This window comes from Antechinus flavipes, chromosome 2 (genome assembly GCF_016432865.1).
Source record: "Antechinus flavipes isolate AdamAnt ecotype Samford, QLD, Australia chromosome 2, AdamAnt_v2, whole genome shotgun sequence".
Taxonomy (NCBI): domain Eukaryota; kingdom Metazoa; phylum Chordata; class Mammalia; order Dasyuromorphia; family Dasyuridae; genus Antechinus; species Antechinus flavipes.
This window is the reverse complement of record NC_067399.1, coordinates 523,426,447-523,448,157: the sequence shown is the minus strand read 5'-3', so window position 1 is coordinate 523,448,157 and position 21,711 is coordinate 523,426,447. Positions and strand designations below refer to the sequence as shown.

General features: G+C 32.3%; 1 protein-coding gene across 2 annotated transcripts in view; it reads left to right on the top strand.

Moving 5' to 3' along the window:
• DMXL2 (Dmx like 2) overlaps window positions 1-21,711 on the top strand; it is a 154,817-nt gene that overhangs the window by 96,124 nt on the left and 36,982 nt on the right. For both annotated transcript variants that reach the window (XM_051980656.1, XM_051980658.1), the window contains exons 17-25: window positions 2,376-2,600; window positions 5,968-7,647; window positions 9,826-9,936; window positions 12,147-12,316; window positions 13,748-13,845; window positions 14,271-14,436; window positions 15,583-15,847; window positions 19,292-20,340; window positions 20,641-20,832. In XM_051980656.1, the coding sequence (XP_051836616.1) occupies window positions 2,376-2,600; window positions 5,968-7,647; window positions 9,826-9,936; window positions 12,147-12,316; window positions 13,748-13,845; window positions 14,271-14,436; window positions 15,583-15,847; window positions 19,292-20,340; window positions 20,641-20,832 (3,956 nt within the window). The remainder of the gene's footprint in view (window positions 1-2,375; window positions 2,601-5,967; window positions 7,648-9,825; window positions 9,937-12,146; window positions 12,317-13,747; window positions 13,846-14,270; window positions 14,437-15,582; window positions 15,848-19,291; window positions 20,341-20,640; window positions 20,833-21,711) is intronic.

Genomic DNA, 21,711 nt, shown 5'->3' with positions numbered 1-21,711 from the left:
GATGATTTTAGACTCCTTTTTTGATCCTGACTCAGATAGTTCAATAATTCTTAAATTATCTCTTCTGAATCTGTTTCCAGGTCTTGTTTTGTTCCCATTGAGATATCTCACATTTTTTTTTTCTATATTTTTCATTCTTTTGATTTTGTTTGTTTCTTGGTATCTTATAAAATTATTAGTTTCCACTTGCCCACTTCTAACTTTTTTTTTTTAAATGACAGGTTGGTATTTTTTAGTTGTAAGTTTATATATTTTAAATATACATTGCTTTAGGAATCATGTTGAGAGAGAAAAATCAGAGCAAAAGGGAAAAACCATGGGAGAGGTTAAAAAAAAAAAAACAGAAAAAAGGAAGTAAATCAGTCATATTGATTTACATTCAGTCGTCTTAGATCTTTTTATGCATGCAGATGGCATTTTTTCTGTCCAAAATCTATTGAGATTGCTTCAGTTCACTGAACCTCTAAGAACTAAGTCTTTCATAATTGATCATGTACATTCTTGCTGTTATTGTGTACAGTGTATTTCTGATTCTACTTGTTTTGCTCATCATCAGTTCATGTAAATCTTTCCAGGCCTTTTTATAATCAGTTTGTTCATCATTTTTTATACAACAATAATATTTCATTACCTTTATGTATCACACTTCTAACTTTTAAGAAATTATTTTCTTCCATGAGTTTTTGTACCTCCTCATTTGGCCATTTCTACTTTTCAAGGCATTCACTTCATTGGATTTTTGTGCTTCTTTTACCATTTGGCCTATTCTGTTTTTTAAGATGTTATTTTCTTTGTATTATTTTGTGTCTCCTTTACCAAACTGTTGACTCTTTTAAAAATGATTTTCTTGTATCACTTTCATTTCTCTTCCCAATTTTCCCTCTGCCTCTCTTACTTGATTTAAAAAAATCCATTTTGAGTTTATCTATGGCTTGAGATCAATTCATATTTTTCTTTGAGGCTTTGGATGCAGGAATTTTGAATTTGTTTTCCATTTTGTGTGTTTTAATATTTCTTGTTACCATAGTAACTTTTCTATGGTTTTCTCTTTTTCCAACCTATTTCTTGACTTTTAACTGTATACTAAAGTGGGGCTCTACTTCCCAAGTGGAGAGAGCATTGCTCTAAGCTTCAGTTTTCTGTGCAGCCATTTTCAGGGGTTATTCTGGGAATCTGTAAGTTTTCAATTCTTTCAAGGTATATGATCCTAAGGAGAAGAGTGTTTACTACTCTCCTGTATTATGTATTCATTTGTGAGTAACCAGAAGCATTCTTTTCAACTGTAAATGTGATGAGGGTCCCTGCTCATGAGGCCTCAAGCTCTGTTGTGCTAGTGCTCTTTCTTACCCTGGGACTAAAACCCTGGGCTGTGATCCAGATTCAAGCATAGGCAATGCAATAGAGTCCTGTTCTTGGTGCCAGCAAAGGGATCCCTGTTAATCTCTTTTAGGTTCATCATCTTATCCCTTTACCATTTATGGGCTGAGAGGTCTGGAAGCCACCTCTGCTGCCACTGACTTAGTCACCCCGAGACCTAATTGTGGTTTGATAGGACCCTGTTTGTTTGTGTATGTATTGGATTGTACTCTCTCACTCCTTACTCCTCTCAGACCTTTCTTGTTAATCTTCTAAGTGGTCTTGGGCTGGAAAATTATTTCACTTTGTCTTTTTGTGGGTTCTGCAGCTCTAGAATTTGGAATCATTATTTGAAGTTATTTGGAAGTGTGTAGGGGAGAGCTCAGACAAGTCCCTGCCTTTACTTTGTCATCCACCCATATAATTTTTAACCTTTCTGTGTTTATCACTTACAGAAAGAAGAACTTTATCTTTAGGGTCTTTCTTTATTTCAAAATTTTGTAGTTTTGTTGTTCTGTCTTGATACCATCCTTGTGAGGGCAGTAGGACTATTCAAAACATAAATTTAGATTCGGAAGTAAACTTAAAAGATTACTTATCCCAACACATTATTTTTATAAACAAAGAAACTGTCCTAGAGAAAAAGGAAAAAGCCCAGAATGATGAAGAACTTTCCACCTTGCTAAAGATCATACAAGAAGTAAGTAGCACAATTGAGATTTGAGTTCCTGATCCTCTTGACACTCAGTGCAGTGCCACTGACTTCCTGCAGTGCTGTAATTTTAAAAAAGAAGGAAAGAAGAAAAGAAGAAAAAAGGGAAGTGATTGATGTGAGTATCAAGTTATTGAATCAAGATGTCAATCAAGAGATTCTATCTCTTGTTACTGTCTGGAATAGTTGAAAATCTCTGTTTTTCCAAAATACTTTAATTTAAAGGAGGTAGAGTGCTACATGTTTCTGTGCCTCATATGTTTGGGTGAATCTAACTAATATATATATATTTTTTAATCCCTCAAAGCTAAAACTGAAATTTCTTCATCAGAGAATCTACTTACAGTGCCTGGGCAAAGGAACATAGATTCTTCTCCAGAAACTCCTCCTAGTATAAGTTCTATGCCACATTCTTCATCTATTGCTAATCTCCAGACTGCTAGTAAACTCATTCTGAGTTCTAGTCTTGTCTACAGTCAACCGCTTGACCTTCCAGATGGAGTGGAAGTAATTAGAGCAACACCTTCAGCAGGTATTTTAGCTCTTGCTACCTATTTTGCTTCATAATGATTTTTGGTGATTTGAATGGAGTTATTTGTGTTTCTTTATGTATAATATGTTATATTGTTGCAAAATGTTATGATGTATGAAAGAAGTATTTTCCTCTTGCCAGATAATATTTTCTACCTCTTATTTTAATTTTCTAAAATGAATTATATTACCAGAAACTAAATTGGTTAACATGGGAGCTTCTAACTTCTTTTTAGTTTTTTACATTAGGATGATCATGATAATACAGGATAATATTTTTTGGTTTAAGAATGTGAATTAATTTGTGTCTTCATGTCTGCTCTTTTGCCAGAGTAAGACTTTTACCTTAGAAATATGCAATATACATAAATATGTTTTATTAGACAAATCACCTCTAATTAATCTGTTGTTGGTTAATGCCATTTAACAGCTACTAAATTCATCATAAGGAACCATCTCATTTTTTCCTTCCACAAAATGTATGCCTCCTATACTTTTTTTTTCCTTGACTGAAGCAATTGGGGTTAAGTGACTTGTTTGGGATCACACAACTAGGAAATATTAAGTGTCTGAGGCCAGATTTGATCCCAGGTCCTCCTGACTTCAGGGTTGATGCTCTATCCATTGTAGCACCTAACTGCCCCACTTCCTATACTTTTACTCCCGTAATCTCTCAGGCTATTTGTCCATTTCACACTTTGTCTATCTCTGTCTAATTTCCTTGAATGTTAAATCTAATTTATTTTTACTTTTATTGCTCTTAAAAATTTTATTTATTTTATGCATCTTTTTCTTTTTAATTTTTGAGTTCCAAATTATCTCTGTCCCTCCCACCCCCTCCACTACTCATTGAGAATGCAAACAATATGATACATGTGAAATCATACAAAATATATTTACATATTAGCCAAATTGCAAAAATAAAAATAAAATGAGAAAATTATAATTCACTTGGTATTCATAGTTCCTCATTTATCTCTGGAGGTAGATAGTGGATAGCATTTTTTTCATGATGATTCCCTTGGAATTATTTTGGATCAGTGTCTTGATCAGAGTAGCCAAGTTTTTCACATTGATTGTGATTATCATTACAACATTGCGTTATTCTGCTCAATTATCTCCTGGTACTTCTCACTTCACTTTGCCATAGTTTTATATAGGTCTTGCCGTGATTTCCTGAAACCCTCTCTCCTCCTCCCCCTCTCTTTTCTCCTCTCCCCCAATCATGTCTCACAGCACAACAGTACTGTCATAAATCTGTGCTACATTTGTTAAGTCATTCCCCAGTTGATAAGCATCTCTTCAAATTCCAACTCATAAAAGAGTTTCTATAAGTATTTTTGTACATTTAGCTTTTTTCCTTTTGGCTTAAATTAAATCTCTTTGAGGTAAAGATTTAGTAGTAGTATTGCTCAAAGGATAGTCACTATTTTTATAGCCTTTTGAGTATAGTTCCACATTGCTCTCCAGAATGGTTGAATCAATTCACAACTCCACCAGCAATACATAAGTATCCCTATTTTTCCCTCATTCTCTTTAGTGCTTGTTATTTTCCTTTTCTGTCATTTTAGACAATCTGATAGTCTCTAATCAAAAACTATTTAGAATATTTGTTTCCATATGACTAGATAACTTGTTTTTTCTTCTGAAAACTTGTTTATATGCTTTGACTATTATTTATATGCTTTGATTATTTTATCATTTAGAGAACAACTCTTATTTTTGCAAATTTGAATCAGTTCTCTATATGTTTGAGAAATGAGGCCTTTTTAGAGAATTTTATAAACAAATTTATGTTCATTGTTTATGGTAACTTTTAGCAAAACGTAGTTTCCCTGATTACCTCTTTTAATTAGGTCTTATATACTTTTGCTTTGCCTGAGGTTGTGATCCTTCCCCTTCCCTCTACCTTTTTTTTTTTTTTTTTTTTAACTTTGGCTAACGCCTAATAGCATTTATTTCAGCCCTTTATTTTAACTCTTTGTTTAAAAAGATATTGAATATTTTTAGATTGGCTTTAGGGCTAGATAGGTAGAGGATTAGGCAGAAAATGGATCTAGAAGAAAGGCTATTACTAAATTAATGTTCAAGAGAGTTTTGGAATAGGGAAAAAAAAGTAGTTGAATCTTATGGGAATAGACCCACATATCTGCAAATGATTTATTGGTATAAATTTTAGGATGGAGTGGGAACTGGAATAGCCATGCAGTAGTGTAGAGAACTGACTTTAAAGTCAGAGGACTTGGGTTCAGATCCTGCTGCTTTCATCACTTGTATGACCTTGAATCATTTTGAGTCTTAATTTCCTCATCTTTAAAAAGGGAGAGGTTAGAAGAGTTTGCTGCAAAGGGTATCTTTCAATTCTAAATCAATGGTTTTATTTTTTGTGATCCTACTGTTTCTTCAGGTATTTCTAACTAAAGTAGTCTAGAGTAGATTTGACCGTAGATCTAGGGCAGGGGTCCTCAAACTTTTTAAATAGGGGGCCAGTTCACTGTCCCTCAGACTGTTGGAGGGCCGGACTATAGTAAAAACAAAAACTTTGTTTTGTGGGCCTTTAAATAAAGAAACTTCATAGCCCTGGGTGAGGGGGACAAATGTCCTCAGCTGCTACAAATGGCCCACAAGCTGTAGTTTGAGGATCCCTGGTCTAGGGTAAAGCAGTTCTTATTAAGAATGTATTTGGGAAAGGGAATAATTTGATTTTGACAGTTTAAAAAATATTTTCCCCTCACTCAATTACATGTAAAAACAATGTTTAACACTTTTTTATAAGAGTTTAAAGTTCTCTCCCTCCCCCCACTCCCACCTCTGAGACAGCAAGCAATTTGTAGGTTATACATATTCAATCATGTAAAACATTTCCATATTAGTCATATTGTGAAAGAAAATACTGATTAAAAACACACACACACACACACAAAGAAATGAAATGACAAATAGCATGCATACTTTGATCCTCATTCAGACTCCATCAGGTCTTTTTCTGGAGATGGATAGTATTTTTTAGCTATAAGTCCTTTGGAATTGTCTTGGATCATTGTATTGTTAAAAATAACTAAGTTTGAGGTCATTTTTGCCTCATTATTCTTAAAATCTACAAATTGTGGATTCGTTTTTCAGTGCCATCTAAAATACATTCAAATGATTCTGAAAATTCCTATTTTTGAGAATAAATGACATTTCTGTTTTTTATAGACTGACATATCACTTTAACTGATATTAAAAAATGATTATGGGATACCAGCAGAGGGCAGTGTGAAGCTATCATGTAAAACATGTTGGCAATGACTTTAGAGTCACAAGTCAGAATTGACTGTATGTGCTAATTTATGGTGTTACTGTTATAGCTGTTATTTTTCTTCTAGGTCATCTGAGTTCCTCTTCAATTTATCCTGTCTGCCTTGCACCTTACTTGGTGGTTACAACTTGTTCTGATAACCGAGTACGGTTTTGGAAATGTCATGTAGAAGGAGAACAAAATGGTAGAACTAATGGGAAAGAAACCTATCATTGGAGAAAATGGCCTTTGATGAATGATGAAGGAGAAGATAGTAGCAGCACAGTGAGCATCGTAGGAAGACCAGTCGCTGTTAGTTGTTCCTATACAGGCCGGCTTGCAGTGGCCTACAAGCAGCCTATCCAGCACAATGGCTTTGTTTCTAAAGAATTCTCCATGCATGTGTGTATATTCGAGTGTGAATCCACTGGGGGATCAGAATGGGTTTTAGAACAAACAGTTCATCTTGATGATTTAATTAAGGTTGGTAGTGTCCTTGATTCAAGGGTTAGTGTTGATAGTAATCTCTTTGTCTATAGTAAATCAGAAGCCGTTTTGAGTAAAGACCGATATCTAATGCCTAACATCAAGCATTTAGTTCATTTGGACTGGGTTTCCAAAGAGGATGGCTCTCACATACTCACTGTGGGAGTTGGTGCTAACATCTTTATGTATGGGCGGCTTTCTGGGATTGTGACAGAGCAGACAAACAGCAAAGATGGCGTAGCCGTTATCACTTTGCCATTAGGTGGGAGTATCAAGCAAGGGATAAAGTCAAGATGGGTTCTTCTAAGATCAATAGACTTGGTATCTTCTGTTGATGGCACACCTTCATTGCCAGTTTCTCTTTCTTGGGTAAGAGATGGTATACTGGTAGTGGGAATGGACTGTGAAATGCATGTTTATGCTCAGTGGAAACATGCTGTCAAGTTTGGAGACAATGAAACTGGTACTCCTGCTGCTGAGGAATCAACAGGGGACCCTCCTGTGTCTTATAAATCTAGCATGGTCTCGAGGAAAAGTATAATCGAAGGGACAGCTATCACAGATGATGTGTTTGCTACACCAGCTGTTGTTCAAGATGGCGGCTTATTTGAAGCTGCCCATGTACTTTCTCCAACTCTTCCACAGTATCACCCAACCCAGTTATTGGAATTGATGGATTTAGGGAAAGTTCGCAGGGCTAAAGCCATCCTTTCTCATTTAGTTAAATGTATTGCAGGGGAAGTTGCAATAGTTAGGGATGCTGAGACTGGAGAAGGAGCTAAGCGGCATCTTTCTCGAACCATCAGTGTAAGTGGCAGTACCGCAAAGGATACAGTCACAATAGGCAAAGATGGTACTCGGGATTATACTGAGATTGATTCTATTCCTCCACTCCCATTGTATGCACTGCTTGCCGCGGATCAAGATACAACTTATAGAATTTCTGAAGAAAGTACTAAAATATCACAGGACTATGAAAATTCTACTAAGAGCGCACAAGAAGACCAGTATTCAGATCTGTTCCAGATTCAGGCCATAACAACAGATGATTTTCTTGACTTAGAGCTAGAAAAGAGAGAAAGCAAATCCAAAGTAATTAATCTTTCTCAGTATGGCCCAGCTTACTTTGGTCAAGAACATGCCAGTGTACTTTCAAGCCATCTTATGCATTCAAGTCTTCCAGGCCTTACCCGTTTGGAGCAGATGTTCCTTGTAGCTTTGGCTGATACTGTGGCTACCACTAGCACTGAACTTGATGAACATAGAGACAAGAGTCACTCAGGTTAGTATTTTTATATATATATATATGTGTGTGTGTGTGTGTGTGTGTGTGTATACATATTTTTTTTTAGTATTTCTGTTAAATACTAAATCTTAACCATTAGAAATATATACTTATGAAATGCTAATAAAATACTAAATTGTATATTCCAATTTTAGGATTTTAACATCATCAATGAATTTACTGTTATGAATAAAGTTAAAATTTCATTAGTGGAAGAGGCAGCTTTGGTATAGTTATCAAGAGTTCTTCTTTGAATAAAGAAGACTTTGAACTCTACTGGCTTTGTGACTCTGGACAAGTGGCCTAGGATAGAAGACTGTAATTTTCTAAGACTATAGTAGTAGGTCAAATATTAATCTTTTTAATACAGGAGTTAATTAGTCTGGTTCCCCCAGAAAGAAACCAACAAACTCAAACTTCATCAGGAGTCATAACTGAGGTGTCTCTGTTTTCTAGTTTATCTTAAGTCTTTAACCAGAATGTGTTGAAAAATCTGTTTTTTATGTATACTATGACTTGTTTTTATATTAAGACTGAATAGTTTTGGTTCAGTGATTATTCTCTAAAATGATGCTGATCTTTGATTAGAAATTGCATAAAAAAGTATTGTATGAAGGAATACTTTGACAAATGTACAGTTTGTGATTCATAGATCTTCAAGGACTAACTCCTCCCATTTATTGTTCTAGTTCTTTTTATATAGATGCTATTTCTATGATAATAGACCAATTTTGAATTTTATCATAAACACATAAAATTAGAAAAAAGGACTTCATGAGATCAATTAACTTACTCATCTGTTTTAGGCATGCCTAAACTTAATATGTTTCCGATAATTTGTCATACTTCAAAATGTCATGAATAATTGGTTCTTCAACTGTATCTAAGCATCATGTTTCAGTGCCTCATAGCTTAAAAAGTTCTTTATTACATTTAATCTTTTCATTCCATGACAAACTTTGTTACTCCTTATTTCAGAAATGGACATTAATGGTATATTACTTACCAGTACCACCCATACTAAGCTCTTCAGAGTTTAATTGCCTAGTGTCATTTATTTCTCTGTAGCCTTCTCTTTTTCAAGTTCTATGATATCCCAGGTTACTATTTTCCCCCCACCCTAATTCAATGCAAAAAATTGTGTAGTGGAATAAAACTTACTCATGTTGTCTTAAGCTTTTGCTACACACACACACACACACACACACACACACACACACACACACTTTTATCTTTTTGTCATTCCTTAAGAAACTAAGCATATTGAAATCTGAAAGAAATATTTTAAATTTCTGATTCAAAACTGTATAGTCGTCAAGTAACCAGCCCAGAAATAGTGTACAGCATGTCCTGAAAGTTTTAGTGCATTTAAAAGTTTTAATATCTTTAAAATAGTTAAGCTTTAATAGCTTAAAAATGCAGTAAGATTTTTGGAACATCCTGTATTGTAAAGAAGACTAATCAAATAACAGTCATACCATTTTCACATAAGAGCAACATATTTTCTTCTTATTTTCAGGTTTTTTGTTTTTTTTTCCCAAGAGAAACAAAAGCTATTGATATTTGTAAAACATGTCTGAGCTTTGTCTTTCCAGTGGTGGTGATTAGTGTGTGCTGAACCAGTCATACTTTCTTGCCTCGTTTCTTCTGTGACTAGTGACATGCCATTTGTGTATAACTATTTTTTATATATTTGATTATGTAAAGAATATTTCTCTGTGTGAAGCTAATTTTCTTATGATCAAATCCCAAATCTTGACTTCAGTGGCACCATGTTTTTAATTGAAATAAGCAGCTTACTGCTTATGGAAAATCATTTTAATTTGATCTGCATTATTTTAGGCTCATCTAAACTTACTGGGGAAAAACATTTTTTGTAATAATAGAAATATTGTTGCCATCAGGATTTTAAAGATTATGTCCTTCATTTTCACCTACTCTGTGCTTTAATTTCTTGAAGTTGAAAGACATAATTTTTCCATTTTTCTAAATCTAGTTTTGTTAAAGAGAGTCAGGAGTTTTGGGGAATATATTTGAAGTGTTTACCAAATGAAATATTCAAAAGTTGTATTATCAATTATCCTATTTAAAATTAATGATGTGTGTTGATTTTATATTTCTTAACATTTATAATAATTTGGGCTTATTTCTTCAAATATGTTTTTCTTCTCATAGGAAGAGATACATTAGATGAATGTGGGTTGAGATATTTATTGGCTATGAGGTTACACACATGCCTTTTAACATCATTACCTCCTTTATATCGAGTACAACTTCTTCATCAAGGTATTCCTTTTTGACTGAAAATATTTTAATTTTTGCATAATAGTTATTATTGAAGTAGTTAAAATCACATAAAGTAGTTATAGTTGTATACTTGTTCATGCATGTACCTTTTGTTGACCTTAAAATCTTACAAGTTGTTAACAGACTTGGAGCTTGGTAGTGCACAATCCTGTATTTAAAGAGATAAATAATTCAACTAGTATCTCATTATGAGGTTCAAAAGGCTTGAATTATGGTAAAACCTTTCATTTTCAGATTTTACCATAATTTCATTCTCATACATATATGAACCATGTTGCTTTTTTATACTTTATGCGGTGTCAATTAATGTTACTCTTTTGTCACAAAGTGAGTATTTAACATAAGTGGTTTCAACATTACTTTATCAGTTCTCAGATGTTACACTTTTAATTGAGGAGGAGCCTATTTTATAGTAAAATCATAAGTTAGATTTTGAGCCTAAAGATTTGAATATTCTCTTCCAATTTGAAAATTAAAATTTTAGAATTTTAAATAAAATTAAATTAATTTAAATGGGAAATTAAAATTGACAGTGTTGATTAATTTTGTTTTTGAATTGTAATTTTTAAAATATCAGAATGCTGTATATTGGAATATTACTATAATGAGGACTATTTGTTATTTTTGTGCACAAATTAAATTAAAAAAAATCATCTTTTTAAAAAATACATTTTATTGATGCTTTCTTATTTTTACATTATTTATATTTCCCAGCTAATCCTTAGAATGAAGGGGAAAAAAAGATAGTGAAACTGACCAAAATATTGAAAAAAAATACAATATATGTCACATACTTTGTCTTTTAAGTTTTAAAAAGCTACAAAATTAGATCTGCTTGCTAAAAATCTTTTTTGTATTTTTCTCAGCTGGTCCATTGGGTCACACTGTTCTGGTGTTTCTGATACAATCTAATTTCAAGAAAAAAAATCTATGTTGAATGAAGATGATTATTTATCACTGTGTCTCAGTTTTTAGCATGGAAAATATGAATAAAATGTTTAAAAGTATAAAAGTTTTTATTTATAATACTAACCATATAGTCACTTAAAAACTTTTTTTTTTTTTTTTTTGCTGAGGCAATTGGGGTTAAGTGACTTACCCAGGACCACACAGCTAGAAAGTATTACGTGTCTGAGGTCAGTTTTGAACTCGGGTTCTCCTGACTTCAAGGCTAGTTCTCTATCTACTGTAGTAACTAGCTATCCCTTAGAAACTATTTTTAAAATGAAAATAAAAATGAAATTATAATTAGTTGGAATATTTTTAACCACATGTGAATTCTGTCTATTGGAGAACAATTTTGAAAATAAATGTTAGTAATGACTGACAGATGGAAGAATTGTACTTAGTTGTCATAAGCCCTTTCTTTGCCTTTAGAATGAGTCCTCATGGAAGGTTACCAAACTGGTTCTGATTTTGTTTTGTTCCTAAGCTCTTTCTTCTAATCACTCTTTCTGGGTGGATTAATTCTAATAGTTTCTAATGGATTTCTGATGAAGAAAGTGATTAGAACCTACTTTGTAGTTTCAAGGTAAAGCCTTTCAGCAGTTGTCTCAGCCTTTCAGAGCTAAAAATCTTTTAGATTCATAGTTTCTTTTTTAAAAACCCAAATCTAGAGTAAAACCAGACTTAGAAGTTTACTTCTGACTTTTGATTATAATATATTTTATTTTCCCTTCTAAAATCAAAAGTATTCCAATATATAGTTAAGCAAATGTGAAAATAAAAGCAAAAAAGGATGTTAAATTATTGAACCTATTAAGACTCTTGCTAATTATGATTTGTTATATTCTCAGGAGACTTTTTGGGAATTATTGCATAATAAGGCCTTTTTAAACTTAGTTTAGTTTTTAGTATTTAAAAGTTTGTCAAGTGTTTATTGTAGTACTTAATCTTCTTATTCAGATATTTTAACTTCCAAGTGATTAGCGTGTGTACTTTTTTGGAGACTCAACAGATTTCTTCTAGTTTTGGTAAAGCTAGGTATTTTTGTGCTAGGCTCCTTACTCCTGACTTTTTCTATTGAGGAAATTTATAGTTAGAACCTACTATCTTCCTTTCCCATTTGAACTGGTTTTGAAATGAATGAATAAGTTAAAAGGAACCCTAAAGTAACAAAATATTTTTTTCATTTTATAGTAGATATATCAATGATAATTTTGACTATATATTGTCTGATCTTTCTTTAGGTGTGTCTACATGTCACTTTGCCTGGGCTTTTCATTCTGAGGCTGAGGAAGAACTAATTAATATGATTCCTGCTATTCAACGAGGAGATCCTCAGTGGTCTGAATTAAGAGCCATGGGGATAGGTTGGTGGGTCAGGAATATTAACACACTTCGAAGGTGCATTGAAAAGGTAAATTGTTTGATTTAAGGAGTATAAATGTAGCACTGAATAATGGCCTGTTTTGGGGTAAAATTTTCACATTTCTGAAGGAAATACAGCTTTTATGGATATCATTGAGAATTTGAACTTGGGTCGGGGAGGCAGCTCAGAATTTTATTTTATCTCAAAGCTTTTGGAGATTGTGAAATAAATATTACAAGATAAGTACTTGACTTGTTTTTTTTTTTTTTTTTAAACAAAGGCTTTTTTTGCCTTGATTCCATAATACATCTCTGGGCTACCTATATTGGGAGGTTGGAGGAAAGAGAGAGAGAGAGAGAGAGAGAGAGAGAGAGAGAGAGGGAGGGAGGGAGGGAGGGAGGGAGGAGGGAGGGGAGAGAGAGAACACTTAAAACTTTGCTAAGACTTTTGGGAAATCTTTTATATATACATTAGTACAATTCTTTTTATATAAAGATAGACATCTGTCTTTAAGAAAACTTGTCTGAAAATGAAGACCTGCAATGTATAAACTAGGTAGCAATTATAAAAGAATTTTTCACTTTAAAGGAAGATTTCCACATAATTATTTTTTAAAAACCACAGGGTTTTTTTTTTTTTTAAATGCATTTAATAAATTTACAAAAATATTTCAGGAACAGAAACTTCTTGCATGAAACAAGGCACCTATTTTCATGATACTGTGGAGTCTGTGATCCAATAGATGTGGGTATGCCCTCCAGGGATACAGATTACAAACCATCTTTTCCTTTTATGCTGTTTTTGTTTTTGTTATCCCATTGGTTGTTCTTAATGTCTTTATTCCTTTATAAATGGTTTACAAACCATTTTACTATTTTTGTATATGTGATAAGTTATGGTAAAAAATTAGGGGAAGTTTCACTAATGACTTATTCAGTATTTTGGATTTACTTGAATAGTGTGTATTTTAGTTACATCGTGTTATTTGAAGCAAAATCCTAGAAAATTATGGAGAATTTTGTATTTGCAATACTTTGCATTCATAGAGTACCTACAAATTGAATTTATAAGCCCTAAAAAAATGTGCTAGAGCCATACTCAGTTGATTGAGGTTGCTTGTTTAAAGACACTTAATTTAATATATGACATGGGGATATAAAATGTAATTCATGACTGACGTGCTGGAGAGAGGCAAGATGTGTTTTAAACAAATAATTAGAAGTATTTTCCTTTTCCTTTCACTTTTTCTTTCAAAGTAAATTAAAATTTATAAGTTCTAGAAGCATAAAGAACTATTCAGGTCAAAAATTAATGTGCAGTTTCCATTGCAAAGATGAACATCAGTGTTTTGCAAAGCATTAGAAAGGATAGCCAGTGGGAATTTTAATGAAAAATTCTATCTTTTCTTTCCTTGTCCCTGAATGTTCTGCAAACAAATTTTTTCAGTATTGAACATTTTTATTTCACTTTTATCTTCAGGTTGCTAAAGCATCATTTCAGAGAAACAATGATGCTTTGGATGCTGCATTATTCTACCTTGCTATGAAGAAGAAAGCAGTGGTGTGGGGTCTGTTTAGGTGAGTTACAGTAAAATGATCCACAAAAAGATTTTTTTTAATTGTGAGGCTTAGAAGTTTTGGATTCAATTTTGTCTATTACCTAGCTAAGTGAACTTGAATGATTATTTTACTTATTCATCTCAGTTTCCTCATTTTTCAATTGAGATTAAAAATCTGTTTTTATACCCAAATTTAACTTTTGTGCAAAGATAATGAGATAGTCTTAGAATAATGCTTTGAATAGTAAGAAGAAATATTGACTTTCTGTGTCAGGAAGCAAAGAGAAGTCTAAAAGACTGATGTTAAATACTTCTTACTGAAGTAATTATTTATTTACAAAGATTTTTCCCCCCTTTTTTTCCAAATTTCATTGTTGACTTAAATGAAGATTGTGAATGAAACAGCACACATAAGTTTGGTTTAAACTCTGTTTTGGTTTGCAGGTCACAACATGATGAAAAGATGACTGCGTTTTTCAGTCATAATTTTAGTGAAGATAGATGGCGTAAGGCTGCTTTGAAAAATGCCTTTTCCTTATTAGGAAAACAACGTTTTGAACAGTCAGCAGCCTTTTTTCTGTTAGCTGGTTCTTTGAAAGATGCCATTGAGGTATGAATGATATATTTTTAAAAGTTGAATTAGAGTACATAAGCCTGAGGGATCATAGAATGGGTCTTTCCATCCTTTGCATATGCATATTTTGAAAGAAGATAATGCTTCAGAAGTTCAGTAGTGCTTTTATGAAGAGACATGCTGTGGAATGAAGACTTTTGGATTTAGAGTTTGAGGACCTGGGATCACTTTCTGGTTTAGCCCCTTTGTAGACCATTGGCAAGGGGTGCTGGGCTCTGGTAAAACACTAAGTGGTGGGGAATGGGACTTCTGAGTTTTTTTCCAGCTCATCACTTGGAAATAAATATAGAACAAGTACTGACATGATATTACTGGTTTCTTGGTTTGACGTGTAGTAGTTTGAGTATTATACAGCCACTTAATCATTCATCTGTTTCCAAATAGGACAGAGGGTTCTTAAAATTTCATATTCCAGAGAACACTAAAGATATATAGGTCCAGATTAGTGGCATGTTAAATTCACAGATGCTAAAACTTATGATGATTAGATTTACTTGTCTTGTAGATACTGAAGTTAACAAAATTTGTTGCAAGAAAAAAGAAAGAAAAAATCATTTTAGTCAACAAACTCTTCTTGGGAGTAGGATATTTTTACTAGTTACTTGGTAAGGTAACTTGTGCTGTTTGTGTTGATATATTTTAATAGTTGATGATAATGATTATATTGGGAATTACTTGGGAATTTAGAAATGTGTGTATTTTCAATTTAAAATTATGCAAATTTGTATTGTTTATTTATATTTATTTGTATTGTTTATATATATATAAACGATATATTTATATCGTTTTTAAAAACAGGTTTTCTACTCTTTGGGTCTAACTTGTTAAATTTTTAGACTACCAGATATTAATATAATATCTGATGTTTTGCTCTGATCAATTCTGTAACTATTCCAATTTGAATTTTTGATATACAGTAGTTGGATTATTTTAGAACCAATCAGTTAAGGATTTATTAAGTGCTTACTGTCTTTCATGTTTAGTCCATGTCAAATAGTGTGCAAAATTTTGGTACTACAAAGAAAAGCCAAAAATAGTCCCTGAAAGTTTACATTCAATATATCAGTAAGTTATATACATTAAAAACCAATATTTAAGATTTTTGAAAATTATTATTTACAGGTTTGTCTGGAAAAAATGGAAGACATTCAGCTAGCCATGATTATTGCTCGTTTGTATGAATCTGAATTTGAGACGTCATCCACGTACATATCCATTCTATATGAAAAGATTTTGGGTTGTCAGAAAGATAGCTCAGGATTCAATTGTAGTAGATTACATCCTGATCCCTTCCTGCGTAGTCTTGCTTATTGGGTAATGAAAGACTACACAAGGGCTTTAGATACACTCTTGGAACAAACACCAAAGGAAGAAGATGAAAATCAAGGTGAGAGATTTTAAAAAATTGATTGCATTTTAAAATTACACATTAATTTTAAGACCAAAAAGTTAATTTATGACATGACATTTTCCATCTTAGAGAAATTTCAACATATGGCCCCCCATCCCATGATGTTATAGAGACCAATATTTTTAGCTACATTTTGCAGTACAAATCTTTTTTTGCTATTATTTGAAAAGTAAATTAACTTTTTTTATAGTGTAAGGAATTTTTATGAATAATATTGTTGTAATATTTGGAAGATATTAAATGTAGATTAATTAAAAGGATTTCTTATATCAGCAGATGTTGAGAAATTGGGCAGATTCTTAAAACAAACACGGTGGTGCTGGACCAGAAGTCAAGAGACCTAGATGCTTGGCTGTGCCATTAATTTAGACCCTGAAAAAATTTTTTAATCTTTTTTGTCTCATCTGTAAATTAAGAAGTGGGCTTATATGATCTTTAAGATTTTTTTAATTACTTAAAATACCATGATTGTATATTGCCTTTAAAAATACAAGTTATGTGAATGTATAAAATAAAGAGCCTTAAAAAATATCTATCAATTGAATTATTTTGGATTTTTGAAAATTTTGACCAAGATAGTTACTCTTCCTCATAATAAATTCTACATGTTCTTTTTTGTAACTTTAGTTAAGGCTAAGAAAGCTGTTACATTTTAAATATTTCTCTTAAATATGAAAATGAAATAGAAGGCCAATACAATATTTCTTTTGCTGATTTTAATTTTTAAACTCGATTTTTCTGTTACCTTAAAAAAAAATTCTAAGTGGTATTTTCTTAAAGAGGGCATCCCAAGCATAGTACTTGTGAATGTACAAGAAAGAATGTTTTAAAAGATTGCTTATCCCACTACTGACATTTTTAAAAAACAGATTTTTATTGATATCTTTTGTTTTTATATTACTAAATTTCCCTTTGCCTCTCTTTCTCCCTCCCAATTTGAAAAAGTATTTCTTGTAATAGAATTTTTTGAAGAAAAAATTTTAAAAAGTAAAACCAGTCAGTACATGTCACATGCTTTTTCTGCATCTATTGAAATAATCATATGATTTCTTTTAGTTTGGTTCTTGATATAGTCAATTATGCTAATAGTTTTCCTAATAGTGAATTAGTCCTATATTTCTGGTATAAATTCTATTTTGTCATAATGAATTATCCTCATGATAACTTGCTGTAATCTCTTGGCTACCATTTTGTTTAAGATTTTTGAACCATTCAGTACATGGAAAATAGTTATCATTATAACCATTTTCCATTTTTGTGGACCTATGGGTTCTCCCTTCTTCCTCTTTGCAAAAGGAGGAGTTATCTTCTCAAATCACTGGATTAGGATTCTCCACTTTAATTCATAATTACTTTGTTGGGTTTCTTACCTTTCTCCTTACGGATTCAGCTGTTAATTGCTCTACCTCTGATGCATAAATCCTTTTTGTTTTGCTTTTTTATTTTAAAAAAGTTAATGGGGAATGGAGAAAATATTTAGTCTTCCATTTTGTTAGGTTATCTTGAAGCTCACTCACCTACTAACAAATTTTAATTGCAATGTTGACAATATTGAATCATTATTTGGGCATTAGGCATTTTTGGGATACATGGATTTTAATATTAGTATCTAGTATTAAGCCACTTCTTAATCTTTGGCTTTTTTTTTCCTTTTTCTTCCTTTTCTTCCTTTTCTGGTTCCCTGATCTTGCCAGAGAACTGGTAGAGGCCTGGGTTTTTTTTTTTTTTTTTTTCTTCTTATCCTCATCTTAGGTATTTCATATGTGAAATTTATCTATACATATGTTCATATATATACATATGTGTATATATACATATGTAGTATATAGATATACACACACAATTTCCCATGTTTTGTCTCACCTTAATGCAGTAGAAAAAAATCTGTAGCCCTTTTGTGGATTTCCAGAGGACTTTATTACTAAAATTACAGGGAAATAGAGATTTTTTTAAAGGACCAAATGGAAAATTATAAGAAATTTGAACAAAACAATTTGTATGTTGCATTTAAATTGCATTGTAAATGAAATGAGGGCATATAGTTCTTAACTTTCTTTACTTGGCTTCTTCTTAACTCTTGAGAATTAGATTTATTTTACCTTTTCTAGAATGAATTTCTTACATTTTAGGTCCTTACTCTATCCTTCCCTCTACAATTTAGCTCTTAGACTCTGCAATGGGACTTAAAAGTGTGCTATGGTAATGGCTAGTTTAATTTCTAAAAGTTCAAGTAAGATTCATTTATATCTTAGAGAAAATGCCAATCATTTAGTCTAGATCTAACACTTAGATCTTTTTTATACACAGGCAAAGTACCTTAGGGTTCAAGAGCTCTATGAGATAATAGGGAAGAACATGATATTCATGATAAAGAAAGAGGGGTAGGTGAAGCTAATTTTTAATAGCCCTCGATTTCCATGAAATGTGTTCCTCAGGTTTATTGGCATTGGTATATTCTCCATATTGGGTTCTAAATCTTATATAAAAATGGTTTTTTGAGTTTCTTTGGATTTGAAATAGCCCTGAGAAGTCTGATTGTTGCAAGTGTGGGGGAAAAGTTTTCTTTTCTAAATTCCAAGATAGAGATCTCTTGGGAGTTAGGATTATTAACCATTTTCCTGGTTTTATTGAAAGGGAAAAGGGAGAAAAAGGGAGACAGGTTATAGTTTCACCAGACAACCTGGGATCAATTAGAATCTGCTTCATATGGGAGTAATATCACTTTCTAGACTCCCCTGATAAGTTTTCTACTTTTTTGTTAGCCCATTCTCCTGTAATATTGACATAGTTGAATGGGACTCTTGTGCCATTTTGAAGGGACAAGCCGGATTTCTAGGATAGTTTTGAGAATTTTAGAATTGCGTGTGTGTGTGTGTGTGTGTGTGTGTGTGTGTGTGTGTGTAGGAATATAGGAATTTTGCAATAATTCCTTAAGGACATATAAGACAAATATGTTACCCATGTTTTAAAGGTAAAAAAGCTTGAGTTGTAAATTATCTAAATTTTTTTGATCATGAAGCTTTTCACTGACAAGAATAAAGGTATTTGTAGGAATGACTGATCCTGAATGAGTTATGTGTTAACTTGATGGAATGACCTTGAAAATGTCAACTGTACTTTCATAAATTTGTTTTATAGTACATAATTTAAATTTAAAAAATGTTTTTAAGGAAGAGCAATTAACAGCCTGGAGATTGTGATACAACGTACACTTTCTGTAGTATTGCATATCCTTTTATTAGTTGAAGTGCTTTCTATTCATCATTTTGATATATCTTTATATTGGAGGAATATGGCATATTATATTAATTTAGATAAGCACACATAAACTAGTACTCTATACACTAAAAATTATTAAATATGATATTTTGTGACTACTGAATAGAAATATGATATATGTATATTTTTTTATTTCCATAGTCATTATTAAATCTTGCAATCCTGCGGTATTTAGCTTTTACAACTACCTCCGGACCCACCCATTGCTTCTACGAAGAAACTTTGGCTCACCTGAAGGGACTTTAGCAACTTTAGGTTTCAAAAGTGAGAAAAGTTTTGTTGGTAAAATTAACCTTATCGAGAGAAAATTATTCTTTACCACTGCAAATGCTCACTTTAAAGTTGGATGTCCTGTGCTAGCTCTTGAGGTACTTTCCAAAATTCCAAAAGTAACTAAGAAGTCAAGCTTTTCTGTAAACAAAGATCACCTTGGAGCTTTGGAATCCAAAGCATGGGGTGAAAGTAGTGAAAGTGTTCCCTTAACCTCAGCCAATGTACAATCCTCTCAGTTCGACTGGAGTCAAACAACATTAGAACTTGTTGAGGAGCCACTCAAGCTTGATTGGGGTGAAGATCAAGAAAGTGCTTCAGAAGAGGAAAATGATGCTGGTTTGGTAATGAAAAATTCAGATTTGGAAAAAAGAAATGGAAAACAAGATCAGAAAGTTTCAGATGCCAATATGTTACTAAGCCCCCAGGAAGAAGAATCTCAGGAAGGTGACCCTGAAGTTGATGTAATTGCTGAACAACTAAAATTCAGAGCATGTTTAAAGATCCTCATGACTGAACTTAGGACATTGGCTACAGGCTATGAAGTAGATGGAGGAAAACTCAGATTTCAACTCTACAACTGGTTAGAAAAAGAAATTGCTGCCATGCATGAAATATGTAACCATGAATCAAGTGGTAAAGAATACTCTAGCAAAACATATTCCAAAATAGATGGTGAAATCCTTGATTTTGAAGAAATGATAGACAAACCAGAAGTTGGCTCATATGAACGCCACCAGTTAGAAAGACGAAGATTACAAGCCAAACGAGAACATGCTGAAAGGAGGAAATTGTGGTTACAGAAAAACCAAGATCTTTTGAGAGTATTTCTTAGTTACTGTAGTCTGCACGGAGCACAAGGTGGTGGCCTAGCCTCAGTAAGAATGGAACTCAAATTTTTGCTTCAAGAATCACAACAGGTATGACCATTTCTTAAATTCCCAACTTTTCAGTTCAATAATTTGAGTACCTGTTCAACTTTAACCTTGTTTAGAGTTAACAGAAACAAATTCAGTTTCTTTAATATTAAAAAGTCAAGGTATTGATATAAAAAATAATTAGTATTTTAACCAAAAAATTCAGTTAAGTTTATGTAATTAAATGGCTTGATAATAATTAGACTTCAGCCATCACCAGGATTTTTTGTCATGTAACTGATGTTTTATTTTTAGTTTTCTTCAATTTTAATTGTTACTTTTTTTTAAAAAAAACTATAATAGGAAACTACAGTGAAACAACTCCAGTCTCCGCTACCATTACCTACAACACTACCTCTACTTTCAGCAAGTATTGCTTCAACAAAAACAGTCATCGCTAATCCTGTATTATATCTAAATAATCACATCCATGATATCCTTTATACCATTGTTCAGATGAAAGTGCCACCACATCCCAATATTGAAGATGTGAAGGTAGTGCAAAGTTTATTACAATTTGATTCATAAGTTCTATAAAAATATATTTATTTTACATATATGCATATTATATACAGGGTGTTCTAAAAGCTTTAGTGTGGTTTAACCTTTTAATATCTTAAAGCAATTTAGTAAACTAAATTAATGTGTTTTAATTTATAATAATAAAATTTAATAATTTAAATGAAAGTAATTTAATACTCAATAGCTTAATATTACAAAACCATACTAAGACTTTTGGGACACCGTGTGTGTGTGTGTGTGTGTGTGTGTGTGTGTGTGTGATTAACATAGAAAATATAAAATATATATTCTTTTTATATAGAGAAAATAGCCAGTAGTGATTTTTGTTTGAGTTGTTACATGTTTCTTTGAATATTTTTATTATTTCAATATTGTCCATTAAACTCAATTTTAGCATTTGAATATTTTTTGAAAAGTAATAACCCTCTCTTTAAGACAGAGAAAACACTTGGCTAATAGAAATAGGTGTGGCAATCACCTTTGTCACTTACTGGTCAGTTTCTTTCTCTTTCATTCTGTTTTTGACCTGTACAGTTCTTTAAAGTGAAACATTAATTCAGTAAGCAAGTACGGTGGCTTCTTTATAACTCCTAGGCAAGTAAAAGATTAGTGAGTGATTGGTTTTTTGGATCAGTGTATCAAAAATGATTAGTCTTTTTGGTATCTGGAAAAAAGGGAAATTCCTTGTATAGCTAAGGAAGATAATCTTGATTTCTTTCTCTGAGGAATTAAACAATTGAGTAATGCCAAGAATGAACAAAAAGATGGGTGGGAATCCCAGAGGGACCAGATTTCCTTGGTACTATTCTTTATTTAGAGAACAGAGTTCATTTTTCTGTTCATATGGGAGGA